This window comes from Haliotis asinina, unplaced genomic scaffold (genome assembly GCF_037392515.1).
Source record: "Haliotis asinina isolate JCU_RB_2024 unplaced genomic scaffold, JCU_Hal_asi_v2 scaffold_41, whole genome shotgun sequence".
Classification (NCBI taxonomy): Eukaryota; Metazoa; Mollusca; class Gastropoda; order Lepetellida; family Haliotidae; genus Haliotis; species Haliotis asinina.
Window position 1 is genome coordinate 37,271 of NW_027133912.1, and position 19,169 is coordinate 56,439.

Sequence of the window (19,169 nt, forward strand, 5' to 3'; positions counted from 1 at the left end):
TGGCTGGCTGGCTGGCTGGCTGGCTGGCTCTGGCTGGCTATCCCTCCCTCCACAAGTTATTTATCTCTTATGCTATGCTATGCTATGCTATGCTATGCTATGCTATGCTATGCTATGCTATGCTATGCTATGCAGTAAAGGAAGGAGGGACGGGAGGGAGGGAGGGAAGGAGGGAGCAAGGAATAAGGTTTGTAGGGTTATATATGCACGCATTTCTTTGATTTTCATCGAGTTTTCAAGCATTCTTTTGTGAGATTTGGTGGTCCTGAAAAGGACCGTTGGAGAAGAAGGGTGGCAGAAAATTTACTTTCCAGCAGACTTCTGGGTCTTCTTGGGGAGAAGAACAGCTTGGATGTTGGGGAGGACACCACCCTGGGCGATGGTTACTCCGGACAGAAGCTTGTTCAATTCCTCGTCGTTCCTGATGGCCAGCTGCAGATGTCTGGGGATAATTCTGGTCTTCTTGTTGTCTCTGGCGGCGTTACCTGCCAACTCGAGAACCTCAGCAGCGAGGTATTCCAGAACGGCAGCCAGGTAGACTGGGGCTCCGGCACCCACGCGCTCGGCATAGTTGCCTTTACGGAGGAGACGATGGATACGTCCAACGGGGAACTGAAGTCCGGCCCGGGATGATCGGGACTTGGACTTGCCCTTTACTTTTCCGCCTTTACCACGTCCTGACATTGTCGCTTATTGTCTGTAGAGAGATGCAAAACGAATAGCGAGACGGTTCGTTCGTTAGTTTAGTGCTTTTGAGGTCGCCTTCGCCGGTTGGCATGTCGGCAGACCTATCCCTCCTTGGGATGCGTGGGGTGTCCCTCTTTGGGACGCATGGTTGCGGACGTGGATGTGGCTGCCAAAGGCTGGGGGTGTCCCACTTTGGGACGCATGGGCCGTTGCTGGTGTCGGTGCTTGATGGGGGAGTGGGGTACACAGTGGCCTGTGTAATGGGTTTTTTTTTTTTTTTTTTTTTTTTTTTTTTTTTTTTTTTTTTTTTTTTTTTTTTTCGTACGGGAGTAGACACGGCCACTCCCCTCGCTATTTGCTGGGGAGTAGACACGGCTACTCCCCGACTTGACCCTGGGAGTGGGCACGGCGAGACGGTTTCTACAACCCTCCCTTTTATACTCAGCGCAAACCGGATCGAAATCCACGGCAGCGCGAGCGGGAGGTTGTCTTCTCCGACGTCCGCGCGCGCTATCGCCGCTGTTGGATTTCGATCCCATTTGTGGCCGTATATAAGCCTTCAGCCCTCGGCTGCCCCACATTATTCTAGCACTGCCTGAATAACTCAACATGCCACCCAAAGTTAGTTCTAAAGGAGCAAAGAAGGCCGGTAAGGCAAAGGCCGCCCGTGTCGGCGACAAGAAGAAGAAGAGGAGGAGGAAGGAAAGTTACAGCATCTACATCTACAAGGTGTTGAAACAGGTCCACCCTGATACCGGTATCAGCAGCAAAGCTATGTCCATCATGAACAGCTTTGTCAACGATATCTTCGAGAGAATCGCCGCTGAGGCATCCCGTCTCGCCCATTACAACAAGCGATCCACCATCACCTCTCGGGAGATTCAAACTGCTGTCCGTCTCCTCCTCCCCGGTGAATTGGCCAAGCACGCCGTGTCTGAGGGCACCAAGGCTGTCACCAAGTACACCAGCTCCAAGTAAAAAGTTCATCAGAACTTATACTCACTTCCAACGGTCCTTTTCAGGACCACCCAAATATCACAAAAGATCACTTGAAAACTTGATGAAAGCAATGAATGAAAGCAATGAATGAATGAATGAATGAATGAATGAATGAATGAATGAATGAATGAATGAATGAATGAATGAATAAGTTAGTGCATGTCATCATACTAATAGCCACAAATGGGAAAACCCTACGAATCATGTAAAACAATGTATGATTTACCTCTAGCGTTCAAACTAAAATGTTAGGTTCATGTTACATTATTTCAACGCAATCACTTACCGTAAGTCAGTGAATGACAGATGCAGTAGTGTAGTGCACAGTGACCTTTCGTTTCGTGTGCGCGCTTACCTCAGTCGGGTGAGATCGGGACGGGCTTGCCTTCCTTTCCTTTGCCGATGGGCGACGGTCGCACGGACGGGCCCGCGTCGTCGGGATGGAGAGTACACCATATCGAAAGCTTATCTTTCATTGATTGATTGATTGATTGATTGATTGATTGATTGACTATTTACACACACACACACACACACACACACACACACACACACACAAATACACGCATGTGTAATTCTTCTTATTACTAATACATATAACACCTCTGACTCTTTTTTATAATTTTACACATACATGATGAACGTCACTTGTCATAGGTATAAGTATCCCGAAATTCTAGCTGCATAATTATATACAAAATAATGTTCACATTGACTGGGTGACACCGGGGTGTGCGTTTGAACTAAGTATGGGTGTCTGACATTCTACAACGAATAATCAGAATATCTTATTTTCCCCTATGCTACATTATCATATAGTGTAGAAGTATACATGTTTGACAATTTAGAAACGCCATTCAATGGCTTACCGACTGCAAGGATGACGACTGCACTTGTTTCATGGTGTAGATAACTTGATATAGACTCGTGACTGGTTCATGACTCTTCTTATTCAATACATATTTTACACAGAACTACACATTCAATTATTCAATCCCAGATCACCATATCACTGAGAAGTGATTATGGGCCTTAATAAGTTATTTAGTGTATACTTAACTATAAACTAAACCCTTTTTACTTTTCACGCATTCTAATGAAAGACTGGATGCCCAGGACATTCTTTTTCTGAATTGTAATCAAAGTGATATACATATATACATATTATGACATCATTGTGTTTTCATCACATGTTAAAAGTATTCTTTTGTGAAATTTGGTGGTCCTGAAAAGGACCGTTGAGAGTGTTGGTGAAAACAAAGTTTTCAACCTCCGAATCCGTAGAGGGTACGTCCCTGGCGTTTCAAAGCGTAGACGACGTCCATGGCAGTGACAGTCTTCCTCTTTGCGTGCTCGGTGTAGGTGACGGCATCACGGATGACATTCTCAAGGAAAACCTTGAGGACACCACGGGTCTCTTCGTAGATCAGACCAGAGATACGTTTTACACCACCTCTTCTTGCCAGACGACGGATGGCGGGCTTGGTGATACCCTGGATGTTATCACGCAAAACCTTCCTGTGACGCTTAGCGCCCCCCTTTCCAAGACCTTTGCCTCCTTTACCACGACCAGACATGATTGCGCTGTGAGAAATACAGACTGAATGCCCTGCCAAGTGAAATGTGACATTATATAGGAGGCGCGCGGACCTCGGAGAAGACAAGAAAGCATTACATTTCGTGCTTTTACCCTTTCTACACGAAAACATAGGTTCTTACGTCTATATTTTTCACAGGCGGGTATTTATTACCATTTTCTATTAGCCTGTATCAGTTTTATGCTGTTTCGCAATGTCAATAGTAAGTTATCACAAGAAATCACACTATAATCACGTCTCGCCAGAGTGCATACACAACCATTTGCTGTACAAACTCGCTAACACAGACAGGAGCTTAACCGTACTACGGCGAACACAAACCCAGCCAATCAGGACCGCTGATTATAGACCAATCACTGGCTTCCCCGCGCAAGTCCGACTTCAAGAGAGCGAGCAGTAGACTTGTGCGACTCAGTTTCACTTGTGAATCGAGATGGCACGTACAAAGCAGACAGCCCGTAAATCCACCGGAGGAAAGGCTCCACGTAAACAACTGGCCACCAAGGCCGCTCGTAAGAGCGCCCCGGCTACCGGAGGTGTAAAGAAACCTCACAGATACAGGCCCGGTACCGTCGCTCTTCGTGAGATCCGTCGTTACCAGAAGAGCACTGAGCTTTTGATCAGAAAGCTCCCCTTCCAGCGTCTGGTCCGTGAAATCGCCCAGGACTTCAAGACTGACCTTCGTTTCCAGTCTTCGGCCGTCATGGCTCTGCAGGAGGCTTCTGAGGCTTACCTTGTCGGTCTGTTTGAGGACACCAACTTGTGCGCCATCCACGCCAAGCGTGTCACCATCATGCCCAAGGACATCCAGCTGGCCCGCCGTATCCGTGGGGAGAGAGCTTAAACAGCAGTCTGCTCACAACCTTCATAACGGTCCTTTTCAGGACCACCAAATGTCACAAAAGAATGCTTGATCACATGATGAAAATGCTTACCAACAACACCAGCTATATGAATACTTATGGTTGTAATTATAGTAATAATAATAATAACAACCACGATCAACATCGACACACAGGTATACAAATGTAAAATACATATATCTATATGTGGCGCAAACATGCACTGACGCATTCTCACAGCATATTACAAGAACTAGCCCCAGCCCCAGCCCCAGCTCCAGCCCCAGCCCCAGCCCCAGCCCCAGCACCCGACTCACACCTACATACATTCTCTATTTCCGAATGTCAAATAAATAACCCTCTCCCTGACCTTAAACTGAACACTAACCCTAGCCTGAATCCGACTAGACACCCCAGCCAACCCCCACCATATCCATTATAAACTGAAAAGAAGTTTAATTACGTTGTACATATGTAAATGTACTATAGCATTTCTCTGATCATCCCGCAGACGGTTGTGATATAACATATAAAACCTCAAGAGTTGTCTCCCTTCCACTATATGTCGAGGGAGGGAGGGAGGGGTGGTAATACTTTGATACAACAAGTACACGACAAACAAATATACGTAGTTTCTTTCGAGATGCAGTGTAAAAGATGAGTGATAATACAAAGCATGACCCATCTTAGGAGGGGGGGGGGGGGGGGGGGGGGCAATGGTAATCACTGTGTGTACCTAGGATTTCGGTCTAAGATACGGTTAGCTAGGGTTACGAATGAGGTACCTTGTGTTAGAAGGTGTTAAGACACCCAGTCCTTCGCGTTAAGAAACTTGCCTGTTGAAGACTTAATCTGAACAGTAGATCGACGGGTAGACCTGCACATCCACTCGCAGACACCTGTAATTCCGTACTAGTACCGATGTGTGAATACAAAATAATGTTGTTTATTCATCTCAATGTATGTATGTATGTATGTATGTATGTATGTATGTATGTATGTATGTATGTATGTATGTATGTATGTATGTATGTATGTATGTATGTATGTGTGTATGTATGTATATATGTATGTTTGTATGTATGTATGTATGTATGTATGTATGTATGTATGTATGTATGTATGTATATATGTATGTATGTATATATGTATGTTTGTATGTTTGTATGTATGTATGTATGTATGTATGTATGTATGTATGTATGTATGTATGTATGTATGTATGTATGTATGGCTGGCTGGCTGGCTGGCTGGCTGGCTCTGGCTGGCTATCCCTCCCTCCACAAGTTATTTATCTCTTATGCTATGCTATGCTATGCTATGCTATGCTATGCTATGCTATGCTATGCTATGCTATGCTATGCAGTAAAGGAAGGAGGGACGGGAGGGAGGGAGGGAAGGAGGGAGCAAGGAATAAGGTTTGTAGGGTTATATATGCACGCATTTCTTTGATTTTCATCGAGTTTTCAAGCATTCTTTTGTGAGATTTGGTGGTCCTGAAAAGGACCGTTGGAGAAGAAGGGTGGCAGAAAATTTACTTTCCAGCAGACTTCTGGGTCTTCTTGGGGAGAAGAACAGCTTGGATGTTGGGGAGGACACCACCCTGGGCGATGGTTACTCCGGACAGAAGCTTGTTCAATTCCTCGTCGTTCCTGATGGCCAGCTGCAGATGTCTGGGGATAATTCTGGTCTTCTTGTTGTCTCTGGCGGCGTTACCTGCCAACTCGAGAACCTCAGCAGCGAGGTATTCCAGAACGGCAGCCAGGTAGACTGGGGCTCCGGCACCCACGCGCTCGGCATAGTTGCCTTTACGGAGGAGACGATGGATACGTCCAACGGGGAACTGAAGTCCGGCCCGGGATGATCGGGACTTGGACTTGCCCTTTACTTTTCCGCCTTTACCACGTCCTGACATTGTCGCTTATTGTCTGTAGAGAGATGCAAAACGAATAGCGAGACGGTTTCTACAACCCTCCCTTTTATACTCAGCGCAAACCGGATCGAAATCCACGGCAGCGCGAGCGGGAGGTTGTCTTCTCCGACGTCCGCGCGCGCTATCGCCGCTGTTGGATTTCGATCCCATTTGTGGCCGTATATAAGCCTTCAGCCCTCGGCTGCCCCACATTATTCTAGCACTGCCTGAATAACTCAACATGCCACCCAAAGTTAGTTCTAAAGGAGCAAAGAAGGCCGGTAAGGCAAAGGCCGCCCGTGTCGGCGACAAGAAGAAGAAGAGGAGGAGGAAGGAAAGTTACAGCATCTACATCTACAAGGTGTTGAAACAGGTCCACCCTGATACCGGTATCAGCAGCAAAGCTATGTCCATCATGAACAGCTTTGTCAACGATATCTTCGAGAGAATCGCCGCTGAGGCATCCCGTCTCGCCCATTACAACAAGCGATCCACCATCACCTCTCGGGAGATTCAAACTGCTGTCCGTCTCCTCCTCCCCGGTGAATTGGCCAAGCACGCCGTGTCTGAGGGCACCAAGGCTGTCACCAAGTACACCAGCTCCAAGTAAAAAGTTCATCAGAACTTATACTCACTTCCAACGGTCCTTTTCAGGACCACCCAAATATCACAAAAGATCACTTGAAAACTTGATGAAAGCAATGAATGAAAGCAATGAATGAATGAATGAATGAATGAATGAATGAATGAATGAATGAATGAATGAATGAATGAATGAATAAGTTAGTGCATGTCATCATACTAATAGCCACAAATGGGAAAACCCTACGAATCATGTAAAACAATGTATGATTTACCTCTAGCGTTCAAACTAAAATGTTAGGTTCATGTTACATTATTTCAACGCAATCACTTACCGTAAGTCAGTGAATGACAGATGCAGTAGTGTAGTGCACAGTGACCTTTCGTTTCGTGTGCGCGCTTACCTCAGTCGGGTGAGATCGGGACGGGCTTGCCTTCCTTTCCTTTGCCGATGGGCGACGGTCGCACGGACGGGCCCGCGTCGTCGGGATGGAGAGTACACCATATCGAAAGCTTATCTTTCATTGATTGATTGATTGATTGATTGATTGATTGATTGACTATTTACACACACACACACACACACACACACACACACACACACACAAATACACGCATGTGTAATTCTTCTTATTACTAATACATATAACACCTCTGACTCTTTTTTATAATTTTACACATACATGATGAACGTCACTTGTCATAGGTATAAGTATCCCGAAATTCTAGCTGCATAATTATATACAAAATAATGTTCACATTGACTGGGTGACACCGGGGTGTGCGTTTGAACTAAGTATGGGTGTCTGACATTCTACAACGAATAATCAGAATATCTTATTTTCCCCTATGCTACATTATCATATAGTGTAGAAGTATACATGTTTGACAATTTAGAAACGCCATTCAATGGCTTACCGACTGCAAGGATGACGACTGCACTTGTTTCATGGTGTAGATAACTTGATATAGACTCGTGACTGGTTCATGACTCTTCTTATTCAATACATATTTTACACAGAACTACACATTCAATTATTCAATCCCAGATCACCATATCACTGAGAAGTGATTATGGGCCTTAATAAGTTATTTAGTGTATACTTAACTATAAACTAAACCCTTTTTACTTTTCACGCATTCTAATGAAAGACTGGATGCCCAGGACATTCTTTTTCTGAATTGTAATCAAAGTGATATACATATATACATATTATGACATCATTGTGTTTTCATCACATGTTAAAAGTATTCTTTTGTGAAATTTGGTGGTCCTGAAAAGGACCGTTGAGAGTGTTGGTGAAAACAAAGTTTTCAACCTCCGAATCCGTAGAGGGTACGTCCCTGGCGTTTCAAAGCGTAGACGACGTCCATGGCAGTGACAGTCTTCCTCTTTGCGTGCTCGGTGTAGGTGACGGCATCACGGATGACATTCTCAAGGAAAACCTTGAGGACACCACGGGTCTCTTCGTAGATCAGACCAGAGATACGTTTTACACCACCTCTTCTTGCCAGACGACGGATGGCGGGCTTGGTGATACCCTGGATGTTATCACGCAAAACCTTCCTGTGACGCTTAGCGCCCCCCTTTCCAAGACCTTTGCCTCCTTTACCACGACCAGACATGATTGCGCTGTGAGAAATACAGACTGAATGCCCTGCCAAGTGAAATGTGACATTATATAGGAGGCGCGCGGACCTCGGAGAAGACAAGAAAGCATTACATTTCGTGCTTTTACCCTTTCTACACGAAAACATAGGTTCTTACGTCTATATTTTTCACAGGCGGGTATTTATTACCATTTTCTATTAGCCTGTATCAGTTTTATGCTGTTTCGCAATGTCAATAGTAAGTTATCACAAGAAATCACACTATAATCACGTCTCGCCAGAGTGCATACACAACCATTTGCTGTACAAACTCGCTAACACAGACAGGAGCTTAACCGTACTACGGCGAACACAAACCCAGCCAATCAGGACCGCTGATTATAGACCAATCACTGGCTTCCCCGCGCAAGTCCGACTTCAAGAGAGCGAGCAGTAGACTTGTGCGACTCAGTTTCACTTGTGAATCGAGATGGCACGTACAAAGCAGACAGCCCGTAAATCCACCGGAGGAAAGGCTCCACGTAAACAACTGGCCACCAAGGCCGCTCGTAAGAGCGCCCCGGCTACCGGAGGTGTAAAGAAACCTCACAGATACAGGCCCGGTACCGTCGCTCTTCGTGAGATCCGTCGTTACCAGAAGAGCACTGAGCTTTTGATCAGAAAGCTCCCCTTCCAGCGTCTGGTCCGTGAAATCGCCCAGGACTTCAAGACTGACCTTCGTTTCCAGTCTTCGGCCGTCATGGCTCTGCAGGAGGCTTCTGAGGCTTACCTTGTCGGTCTGTTTGAGGACACCAACTTGTGCGCCATCCACGCCAAGCGTGTCACCATCATGCCCAAGGACATCCAGCTGGCCCGCCGTATCCGTGGGGAGAGAGCTTAAACAGCAGTCTGCTCACAACCTTCATAACGGTCCTTTTCAGGACCACCAAATGTCACAAAAGAATGCTTGATCACATGATGAAAATGCTTACCAACAACACCAGCTATATGAATACTTATGGTTGTAATTATAGTAATAATAATAATAACAACCACGATCAACATCGACACACAGGTATACAAATGTAAAATACATATATCTATATGTGGCGCAAACATGCACTGACGCATTCTCACAGCATATTACAAGAACTAGCCCCAGCCCCAGCCCCAGCTCCAGCCCCAGCCCCAGCCCCAGCCCCAGCACCCGACTCACACCTACATACATTCTCTATTTCCGAATGTCAAATAAATAACCCTCTCCCTGACCTTAAACTGAACACTAACCCTAGCCTGAATCCGACTAGACACCCCAGCCAACCCCCACCATATCCATTATAAACTGAAAAGAAGTTTAATTACGTTGTACATATGTAAATGTACTATAGCATTTCTCTGATCATCCCGCAGACGGTTGTGATATAACATATAAAACCTCAAGAGTTGTCTCCCTTCCACTATATGTCGAGGGAGGGAGGGAGGGGTGGTAATACTTTGATACAACAAGTACACGACAAACAAATATACGTAGTTTCTTTCGAGATGCAGTGTAAAAGATGAGTGATAATACAAAGCATGACCCATCTTAGGAGGGGGGGGGGGGGGGGGGGGGGCAATGGTAATCACTGTGTGTACCTAGGATTTCGGTCTAAGATACGGTTAGCTAGGGTTACGAATGAGGTACCTTGTGTTAGAAGGTGTTAAGACACCCAGTCCTTCGCGTTAAGAAACTTGCCTGTTGAAGACTTAATCTGAACAGTAGATCGACGGGTAGACCTGCACATCCACTCGCAGACACCTGTAATTCCGTACTAGTACCGATGTGTGAATACAAAATAATGTTGTTTATTCATCTCAATGTATGTATGTATGTATGTATGTATGTATGTATGTATGTATGTATGTATGTATGTATGTATGTATGTATGTATGTATGTATGTATGTATGTGTGTATGTATGTATATATGTATGTTTGTATGTATGTATGTATGTATGTATGTATGTATGTATGTATGTATGTATGTATATATGTATGTATGTATATATGTATGTTTGTATGTTTGTATGTATGTATGTATGTATGTATGTATGTATGTATGTATGTATGTATGTATGTATGTATGTATGTATGGCTGGCTGGCTGGCTGGCTGGCTGGCTCTGGCTGGCTATCCCTCCCTCCACAAGTTATTTATCTCTTATGCTATGCTATGCTATGCTATGCTATGCTATGCTATGCTATGCTATGCTATGCTATGCTATGCAGTAAAGGAAGGAGGGACGGGAGGGAGGGAGGGAAGGAGGGAGCAAGGAATAAGGTTTGTAGGGTTATATATGCACGCATTTCTTTGATTTTCATCGAGTTTTCAAGCATTCTTTTGTGAGATTTGGTGGTCCTGAAAAGGACCGTTGGAGAAGAAGGGTGGCAGAAAATTTACTTTCCAGCAGACTTCTGGGTCTTCTTGGGGAGAAGAACAGCTTGGATGTTGGGGAGGACACCACCCTGGGCGATGGTTACTCCGGACAGAAGCTTGTTCAATTCCTCGTCGTTCCTGATGGCCAGCTGCAGATGTCTGGGGATAATTCTGGTCTTCTTGTTGTCTCTGGCGGCGTTACCTGCCAACTCGAGAACCTCAGCAGCGAGGTATTCCAGAACGGCAGCCAGGTAGACTGGGGCTCCGGCACCCACGCGCTCGGCATAGTTGCCTTTACGGAGGAGACGATGGATACGTCCAACGGGGAACTGAAGTCCGGCCCGGGATGATCGGGACTTGGACTTGCCCTTTACTTTTCCGCCTTTACCACGTCCTGACATTGTCGCTTATTGTCTGTAGAGAGATGCAAAACGAATAGCGAGACGGTTTCTACAACCCTCCCTTTTATACTCAGCGCAAACCGGATCGAAATCCACGGCAGCGCGAGCGGGAGGTTGTCTTCTCCGACGTCCGCGCGCGCTATCGCCGCTGTTGGATTTCGATCCCATTTGTGGCCGTATATAAGCCTTCAGCCCTCGGCTGCCCCACATTATTCTAGCACTGCCTGAATAACTCAACATGCCACCCAAAGTTAGTTCTAAAGGAGCAAAGAAGGCCGGTAAGGCAAAGGCCGCCCGTGTCGGCGACAAGAAGAAGAAGAGGAGGAGGAAGGAAAGTTACAGCATCTACATCTACAAGGTGTTGAAACAGGTCCACCCTGATACCGGTATCAGCAGCAAAGCTATGTCCATCATGAACAGCTTTGTCAACGATATCTTCGAGAGAATCGCCGCTGAGGCATCCCGTCTCGCCCATTACAACAAGCGATCCACCATCACCTCTCGGGAGATTCAAACTGCTGTCCGTCTCCTCCTCCCCGGTGAATTGGCCAAGCACGCCGTGTCTGAGGGCACCAAGGCTGTCACCAAGTACACCAGCTCCAAGTAAAAAGTTCATCAGAACTTATACTCACTTCCAACGGTCCTTTTCAGGACCACCCAAATATCACAAAAGATCACTTGAAAACTTGATGAAAGCAATGAATGAAAGCAATGAATGAATGAATGAATGAATGAATGAATGAATGAATGAATGAATGAATGAATGAATGAATGAATAAGTTAGTGCATGTCATCATACTAATAGCCACAAATGGGAAAACCCTACGAATCATGTAAAACAATGTATGATTTACCTCTAGCGTTCAAACTAAAATGTTAGGTTCATGTTACATTATTTCAACGCAATCACTTACCGTAAGTCAGTGAATGACAGATGCAGTAGTGTAGTGCACAGTGACCTTTCGTTTCGTGTGCGCGCTTACCTCAGTCGGGTGAGATCGGGACGGGCTTGCCTTCCTTTCCTTTGCCGATGGGCGACGGTCGCACGGACGGGCCCGCGTCGTCGGGATGGAGAGTACACCATATCGAAAGCTTATCTTTCATTGATTGATTGATTGATTGATTGATTGATTGATTGACTATTTACACACACACACACACACACACACACACACACACACACACAAATACACGCATGTGTAATTCTTCTTATTACTAATACATATAACACCTCTGACTCTTTTTTATAATTTTACACATACATGATGAACGTCACTTGTCATAGGTATAAGTATCCCGAAATTCTAGCTGCATAATTATATACAAAATAATGTTCACATTGACTGGGTGACACCGGGGTGTGCGTTTGAACTAAGTATGGGTGTCTGACATTCTACAACGAATAATCAGAATATCTTATTTTCCCCTATGCTACATTATCATATAGTGTAGAAGTATACATGTTTGACAATTTAGAAACGCCATTCAATGGCTTACCGACTGCAAGGATGACGACTGCACTTGTTTCATGGTGTAGATAACTTGATATAGACTCGTGACTGGTTCATGACTCTTCTTATTCAATACATATTTTACACAGAACTACACATTCAATTATTCAATCCCAGATCACCATATCACTGAGAAGTGATTATGGGCCTTAATAAGTTATTTAGTGTATACTTAACTATAAACTAAACCCTTTTTACTTTTCACGCATTCTAATGAAAGACTGGATGCCCAGGACATTCTTTTTCTGAATTGTAATCAAAGTGATATACATATATACATATTATGACATCATTGTGTTTTCATCACATGTTAAAAGTATTCTTTTGTGAAATTTGGTGGTCCTGAAAAGGACCGTTGAGAGTGTTGGTGAAAACAAAGTTTTCAACCTCCGAATCCGTAGAGGGTACGTCCCTGGCGTTTCAAAGCGTAGACGACGTCCATGGCAGTGACAGTCTTCCTCTTTGCGTGCTCGGTGTAGGTGACGGCATCACGGATGACATTCTCAAGGAAAACCTTGAGGACACCACGGGTCTCTTCGTAGATCAGACCAGAGATACGTTTTACACCACCTCTTCTTGCCAGACGACGGATGGCGGGCTTGGTGATACCCTGGATGTTATCACGCAAAACCTTCCTGTGACGCTTAGCGCCCCCCTTTCCAAGACCTTTGCCTCCTTTACCACGACCAGACATGATTGCGCTGTGAGAAATACAGACTGAATGCCCTGCCAAGTGAAATGTGACATTATATAGGAGGCGCGCGGACCTCGGAGAAGACAAGAAAGCATTACATTTCGTGCTTTTACCCTTTCTACACGAAAACATAGGTTCTTACGTCTATATTTTTCACAGGCGGGTATTTATTACCATTTTCTATTAGCCTGTATCAGTTTTATGCTGTTTCGCAATGTCAATAGTAAGTTATCACAAGAAATCACACTATAATCACGTCTCGCCAGAGTGCATACACAACCATTTGCTGTACAAACTCGCTAACACAGACAGGAGCTTAACCGTACTACGGCGAACACAAACCCAGCCAATCAGGACCGCTGATTATAGACCAATCACTGGCTTCCCCGCGCAAGTCCGACTTCAAGAGAGCGAGCAGTAGACTTGTGCGACTCAGTTTCACTTGTGAATCGAGATGGCACGTACAAAGCAGACAGCCCGTAAATCCACCGGAGGAAAGGCTCCACGTAAACAACTGGCCACCAAGGCCGCTCGTAAGAGCGCCCCGGCTACCGGAGGTGTAAAGAAACCTCACAGATACAGGCCCGGTACCGTCGCTCTTCGTGAGATCCGTCGTTACCAGAAGAGCACTGAGCTTTTGATCAGAAAGCTCCCCTTCCAGCGTCTGGTCCGTGAAATCGCCCAGGACTTCAAGACTGACCTTCGTTTCCAGTCTTCGGCCGTCATGGCTCTGCAGGAGGCTTCTGAGGCTTACCTTGTCGGTCTGTTTGAGGACACCAACTTGTGCGCCATCCACGCCAAGCGTGTCACCATCATGCCCAAGGACATCCAGCTGGCCCGCCGTATCCGTGGGGAGAGAGCTTAAACAGCAGTCTGCTCACAACCTTCATAACGGTCCTTTTCAGGACCACCAAATGTCACAAAAGAATGCTTGATCACATGATGAAAATGCTTACCAACAACACCAGCTATATGAATACTTATGGTTGTAATTATAGTAATAATAATAATAACAACCACGATCAACATCGACACACAGGTATACAAATGTAAAATACATATATCTATATGTGGCGCAAACATGCACTGACGCATTCTCACAGCATATTACAAGAACTAGCCCCAGCCCCAGCCCCAGCTCCAGCCCCAGCCCCAGCCCCAGCCCCAGCACCCGACTCACACCTACATACATTCTCTATTTCCGAATGTCAAATAAATAACCCTCTCCCTGACCTTAAACTGAACACTAACCCTAGCCTGAATCCGACTAGACACCCCAGCCAACCCCCACCATATCCATTATAAACTGAAAAGAAGTTTAATTACGTTGTACATATGTAAATGTACTATAGCATTTCTCTGATCATCCCGCAGACGGTTGTGATATAACATATAAAACCTCAAGAGTTGTCTCCCTTCCACTATATGTCGAGGGAGGGAGGGAGGGGTGGTAATACTTTGATACAACAAGTACACGACAAACAAATATACGTAGTTTCTTTCGAGATGCAGTGTAAAAGATGAGTGATAATACAAAGCATGACCCATCTTAGGAGGGGGGGGGGGGGGGGGGGGGGCAATGGTAATCACTGTGTGTACCTAGGATTTCGGTCTAAGATACGGTTAGCTAGGGTTACGAATGAGGTACCTTGTGTTAGAAGGTGTTAAGACACCCAGTCCTTCGCGTTAAGAAACTTGCCTGTTGAAGACTTAATCTGAACAGTAGATCGACGGGTAGACCTGCACATCCACTCGCAGACACCTGTAATTCCGTACTAGTACCGATGTGTGAATACAAAATAATGTTGTTTATTCATCTCAATGTATGTATGTATGTATGTATGTATGTATGTATGTATGTATGTATGTATGTATGTATGTATGTATGTATGTATGTATGTATGTATGTATGTGTGTATGTATGTATATATGTATGTTTGTATGTATGTATGTATGTATGTATGTATGTATGTATGTATGTATGTATGTATATATGTATGTATGTATATATGTATGTTTGTATGTTTGTATGTATGTATGTATGTATGTATGTATGTATGTATGTATGTATGTATGTATGTATGTATGTATGTATGGCTGGCTGGCTGGCTGGCTGGCTGGCTCTGGCTGGCTATCCCTCCCTCCACAAGTTATTTATCTCTTATGCTATGCTATGCTATGCTATGCTATGCTATGCTATGCTATGCTATGCTATGCTATGCTATGCAGTAAAGGAAGGAGGGACGGGAGGGAGGGAGGGAAGGAGGGAGCAAGGAATAAGGTTTGTAGGGTTATATATGCACGCATTTCTTTGATTTTCATCGAGTTTTCAAGCATTCTTTTGTGAGATTTGGTGGTCCTGAAAAGGACCGTTGGAGAAGAAGGGTGGCAGAAAATTTACTTTCCAGCAGACTTCTGGGTCTTCTTGGGGAGAAGAACAGCTTGGATGTTGGGGAGGACACCACCCTGGGCGATGGTTACTCCGGACAGAAGCTTGTTCAATTCCTCGTCGTTCCTGATGGCCAGCTGCAGATGTCTGGGGATAATTCTGGTCTTCTTGTTGTCTCTGGCGGCGTTACCTGCCAACTCGAGAACCTCAGCAGCGAGGTATTCCAGAACGGCAGCCAGGTAGACTGGGGCTCCGGCACCCACGCGCTCGGCATAGTTGCCTTTACGGAGGAGACGATGGATACGTCCAACGGGGAACTGAAGTCCGGCCCGGGATGATCGGGACTTGGACTTGCCCTTTACTTTTCCGCCTTTACCACGTCCTGACATTGTCGCTTATTGTCTGTAGAGAGATGCAAAACGAAATTCTCCGTGTAGTGATAATTTTAACCCGAAGACTTCATTTGAGAAAATTCGTTCTGCAAGTATAGCTGATGGTTTATTAAAGACATCGTAAGAGATACCCCTACAGCGTTTGAATTTCTGTGGCATCATACCGAGGTGCTGGTGGGCTGACTCGGCTATTTCTATGGCATCATACCGAGGTGCTGGTGGGCTGACTCGGCTATTTCTTTCCATCTGAAGTCTGATACATGTGCTGATGTTTGATGCTATGACGAAAGCGGCATTCACCTGGAATAGTTGGTCCATAGATGAAATCACTTGCATAAACGTCAGCTGCTCACCTTTCCATTTTACTATTTCAGTGCTTCAGAATGAGACAGCATATATCTTTGTATTTTTATCACTATCCAGTGTATGAAATAGCATATGCCCGGCGACTCGCTGCTTCCTAAGTACGTGTCGGGCTTATAACTTTCTCTTATAGCCGGCCCTATCCGCCAGTACATTTTCCAAGGGTATACATTTTACCGAGTCATTCGCTACAGGAAATGTTTCGAAAATAATGAACAGTTCTGGCATCTTTGTGCTATCTGTATACCAGTAGTTCACAATCAATCAAACTCTAACCTGAACAGATAAACCGACCCATTTATAGAGCAATACATGTTACTGGCCTAGACAATTCTTTCAGCTAATACATAAAATCTTTCTTTTCTGATGGCATTGACAGTAAATGAATTAACAGTCACCACCAAGTCATTTCCTTTAACTTTACTTCACTACAAGTAATTCATTACTTTCTTTTAATACAATATCTCAACTTCATATCTTTCATACAGGGCTGGTTCCATGTTAACAGGGCCGTCAACATAGTTATCACCCTTGTCGGCTTCCTGTCTGTTTGTAGGAGTTTCATACACTGAACTATGTCGTTTCTCTGTCTTTTATATTGACTTCTTCACGATGTTTTGAAACGATGAGATAGAGAATTAACAATTAAAGTCTATATTATGTTAAATTCCTATTTAGCGTATGACAGCTCTGGTAACATGTATTTTGGACACTTTTTAGCCATTTCCCTACCGCCTACCAGATACCAACTGCTGCACCTTTCATACATACAACACCTATGTATGTATACTCCGCTACAGCATGCCATGCCATGTCATCCCATGGTATCAGTGAACATGGGGATTGTGATCGTGATGTATATACCCTCACACACGCATCATTTCGCATTCTTTCTGATTTACTTTTCTATTATTTCATTACATTTTATTTTCTATGGTTGTTAGTTAAAACGATGTTTGTTTCTACGTATGTGACCCTTGCGGATCGGCATGAACGTTGTTGATAAAAACAGCTGTGCACTATTATCCAGGTCATTACAGCGTATTTAAACAAACATATGTGAGACGTGCCCCAAAATCAAACAAAAGAGTGCTAAACAAAATAACACACAACGCAAGGTACACAGCGAGAACAATAACAAAAACGTGCTCATAACAACGTACCGGTCACGTGAAACACTACTGACACAAAAACACTCACAATTTTTAAACATTAAGAAAATGAGGACTACTTTATATCACCGACGGCCCAAGGATACACAACAAAATGTGTCAAAAGTTTCTTCGACATTTACGATACGAGCGAATACCCTTGCTCACTAGGCAATAGTCTTGAACGAAAGCGCGAGGACGATTACGGACGTTTACTTGAACAACGCACGCGCAGTTTTTCACCGATTCCCTACCACACAGGGGAACGTAATGGACGTTTATTCAACATGGCAGTATAGATAGCAGTGGAAAGCGAACAGGTAAGAATGCAGTGAGTTCTTCATGACAAAAGTATTATATTTACTCAAACTATATTGGATAAATACCTAGACCAGCTTGTATCAATCTAAGCATCAGCTTTTTGCCGCCATTTTCCCTCCATAATTTCACTCTACCCCTACCCCTCCCCCACCTTCCTCTTTCAGGACTTTTAAAAGTGACGATATTTGATATACTGTATACTGTTCCCAACAGTACATTGTCGCAAACATATTCTGTCACACATGTCAAATTCATCCAGCAACATTTACTTTACTGTCAGTGTTTTATACAATATATATATCTATATATCTATATCTATATCTATATCTATATATAGATATAGATATAGATATAGATATAGATATAGATTATGAAAACAGAGTATACAGTCCTTTCACTGACTGAACTGGTAAAATGAGACAAGACCACCATCCTAGCCTAGCCTAGCCTAGCCTAGCCTAGCCTAGCCTAGCCTAGCCTAGCCTAGCCTAGCCTAGCCTAGCCTAGCCTAGCCTAGCCTAGTATTCAGTCTCCTTCATGATTTTCATGATTTTCATGATTTTCCATGATTTTCTTCTCAAGTTCTTGTACTCACGAGTGATTAACAGCTCACCTCATATACACCATTACTTCTGCAGTATGCAATGTAGGTGACTATGCAAGTAATGTGTCGATACTGTCAGCACTGTCCAGACAAACCCTTGTCACACTGCAGTGTTCCATGTTCACACTGATACTGACCACCTGACTTTGGTGCAGGAAACTCAAAGAATACAACAAAACTTAGATGTGATGGGAACTTCTTCATCTTTAGGGAGCTTTTTCAAACACTTGTCTACTTTCATTCATGAACTCATAGGCATTTCTTCATTTATGATATCAATGTCCTGACACAGGGTGTATTTCTCACACCTGAATCATACATTATCAATTTAAAACATTCCTCACATCTTCAACCGGATAATGCTATCATTTCCATTCTCCCCCTTTAACTGTATTCACGCAAACACTTTATATATTGCCGCGGACAATTAAAATGTTTATTCTTGGTTCAGTTCATAAATGCCAGGTTATAACATCAGGGTTAGGAACTATCACTTCCTGCATAGACACTTTCACCTTTCACTCTTGCCTGAGAGCTATCTTATGATGTCAGGTGAGGGTTAGGGTTAGCGTTAGGGTTACTCAGTCTCAGGTCAGGTGAGGGTTCCAGTGAGTGTTCCAGAGAAATCCCTTATCTAACTGGCATACTGGTCTACTTGGAGGAATTAACTCAGCAAAGAGTCCGAAGTCACAAGAAGCTAATTACAACTATTAACAAGAG

At 44.3% G+C, this 19,169-nt stretch overlaps 13 protein-coding genes across 13 annotated transcripts; 6 read left to right on the forward strand and 7 right to left on the reverse strand.

Annotated features, from left to right (window-relative positions):
- Positions 1 to 303: 303 nt before the first annotated feature.
- LOC137270119 (histone H2A) lies at positions 304 to 684 on the reverse strand. The gene has a single exon (XM_067803914.1). It carries the CDS (start codon positions 682 to 684, stop codon positions 304 to 306), a length of 381 nt encoding a protein of 126 aa, XP_067660015.1.
- Positions 685 to 1,237: 553 nt separating this feature from the next.
- Positions 1,238 to 1,720, forward strand: LOC137270089 (histone H2B, gonadal). The gene has a single exon (XM_067803889.1). The coding sequence runs from the start codon at positions 1,297 to 1,299 to the stop codon at positions 1,663 to 1,665; it is 369 nt and encodes a 122-aa protein (XP_067659990.1). The 5' UTR covers positions 1,238 to 1,296; the 3' UTR covers positions 1,666 to 1,720.
- Positions 1,721 to 2,951: 1,231 nt separating this feature from the next.
- LOC137270120 (histone H4) lies at positions 2,952 to 3,263 on the reverse strand. The gene has a single exon (XM_067803915.1). The coding sequence runs from the start codon at positions 3,261 to 3,263 to the stop codon at positions 2,952 to 2,954; it is 312 nt and encodes a 103-aa protein (XP_067660016.1).
- Positions 3,264 to 3,717: 454 nt separating this feature from the next.
- Positions 3,718 to 4,128, forward strand: LOC137270109 (histone H3). Its single transcript, XM_067803906.1, has one exon. It carries the CDS (start codon positions 3,718 to 3,720, stop codon positions 4,126 to 4,128), a length of 411 nt encoding a protein of 136 aa, XP_067660007.1.
- Positions 4,129 to 5,660: 1,532 nt separating this feature from the next.
- Positions 5,661 to 6,041, reverse strand: LOC137270121 (histone H2A). Its single transcript, XM_067803916.1, has one exon. It carries the CDS (start codon positions 6,039 to 6,041, stop codon positions 5,661 to 5,663), a length of 381 nt encoding a protein of 126 aa, XP_067660017.1.
- A 179-nt stretch (positions 6,042 to 6,220) lies between these two features.
- Positions 6,221 to 6,703, forward strand: LOC137270096 (histone H2B, gonadal). Its single transcript, XM_067803895.1, has one exon. It carries the CDS (start codon positions 6,280 to 6,282, stop codon positions 6,646 to 6,648), a length of 369 nt encoding a protein of 122 aa, XP_067659996.1. The 5' UTR covers positions 6,221 to 6,279; the 3' UTR covers positions 6,649 to 6,703.
- A 1,231-nt stretch (positions 6,704 to 7,934) lies between these two features.
- Positions 7,935 to 8,246, reverse strand: LOC137270123 (histone H4). Its single transcript, XM_067803917.1, has one exon. The coding sequence runs from the start codon at positions 8,244 to 8,246 to the stop codon at positions 7,935 to 7,937; it is 312 nt and encodes a 103-aa protein (XP_067660018.1).
- Positions 8,247 to 8,700: 454 nt separating this feature from the next.
- On the forward strand, positions 8,701 to 9,111 carry LOC137270112 (histone H3). Its single transcript, XM_067803908.1, has one exon. It carries the CDS (start codon positions 8,701 to 8,703, stop codon positions 9,109 to 9,111), a length of 411 nt encoding a protein of 136 aa, XP_067660009.1.
- Positions 9,112 to 10,643: 1,532 nt separating this feature from the next.
- On the reverse strand, positions 10,644 to 11,024 carry LOC137270124 (histone H2A). The gene has a single exon (XM_067803918.1). The coding sequence runs from the start codon at positions 11,022 to 11,024 to the stop codon at positions 10,644 to 10,646; it is 381 nt and encodes a 126-aa protein (XP_067660019.1).
- Positions 11,025 to 11,203: 179 nt separating this feature from the next.
- On the forward strand, positions 11,204 to 11,686 carry LOC137270088 (histone H2B, gonadal). The gene has a single exon (XM_067803888.1). It carries the CDS (start codon positions 11,263 to 11,265, stop codon positions 11,629 to 11,631), a length of 369 nt encoding a protein of 122 aa, XP_067659989.1. The 5' UTR covers positions 11,204 to 11,262; the 3' UTR covers positions 11,632 to 11,686.
- A 1,231-nt stretch (positions 11,687 to 12,917) lies between these two features.
- Positions 12,918 to 13,229, reverse strand: LOC137270125 (histone H4). The gene has a single exon (XM_067803919.1). It carries the CDS (start codon positions 13,227 to 13,229, stop codon positions 12,918 to 12,920), a length of 312 nt encoding a protein of 103 aa, XP_067660020.1.
- A 454-nt stretch (positions 13,230 to 13,683) lies between these two features.
- On the forward strand, positions 13,684 to 14,094 carry LOC137270086 (histone H3). The gene has a single exon (XM_067803886.1). The coding sequence runs from the start codon at positions 13,684 to 13,686 to the stop codon at positions 14,092 to 14,094; it is 411 nt and encodes a 136-aa protein (XP_067659987.1).
- A 1,528-nt stretch (positions 14,095 to 15,622) lies between these two features.
- Positions 15,623 to 16,022, reverse strand: LOC137270087 (histone H2A). The gene has a single exon (XM_067803887.1). The coding sequence runs from the start codon at positions 16,005 to 16,007 to the stop codon at positions 15,627 to 15,629; it is 381 nt and encodes a 126-aa protein (XP_067659988.1). The 5' UTR covers positions 16,008 to 16,022; the 3' UTR covers positions 15,623 to 15,626.
- Between the last annotated feature and the right edge of the window lie 3,147 nt (positions 16,023 to 19,169).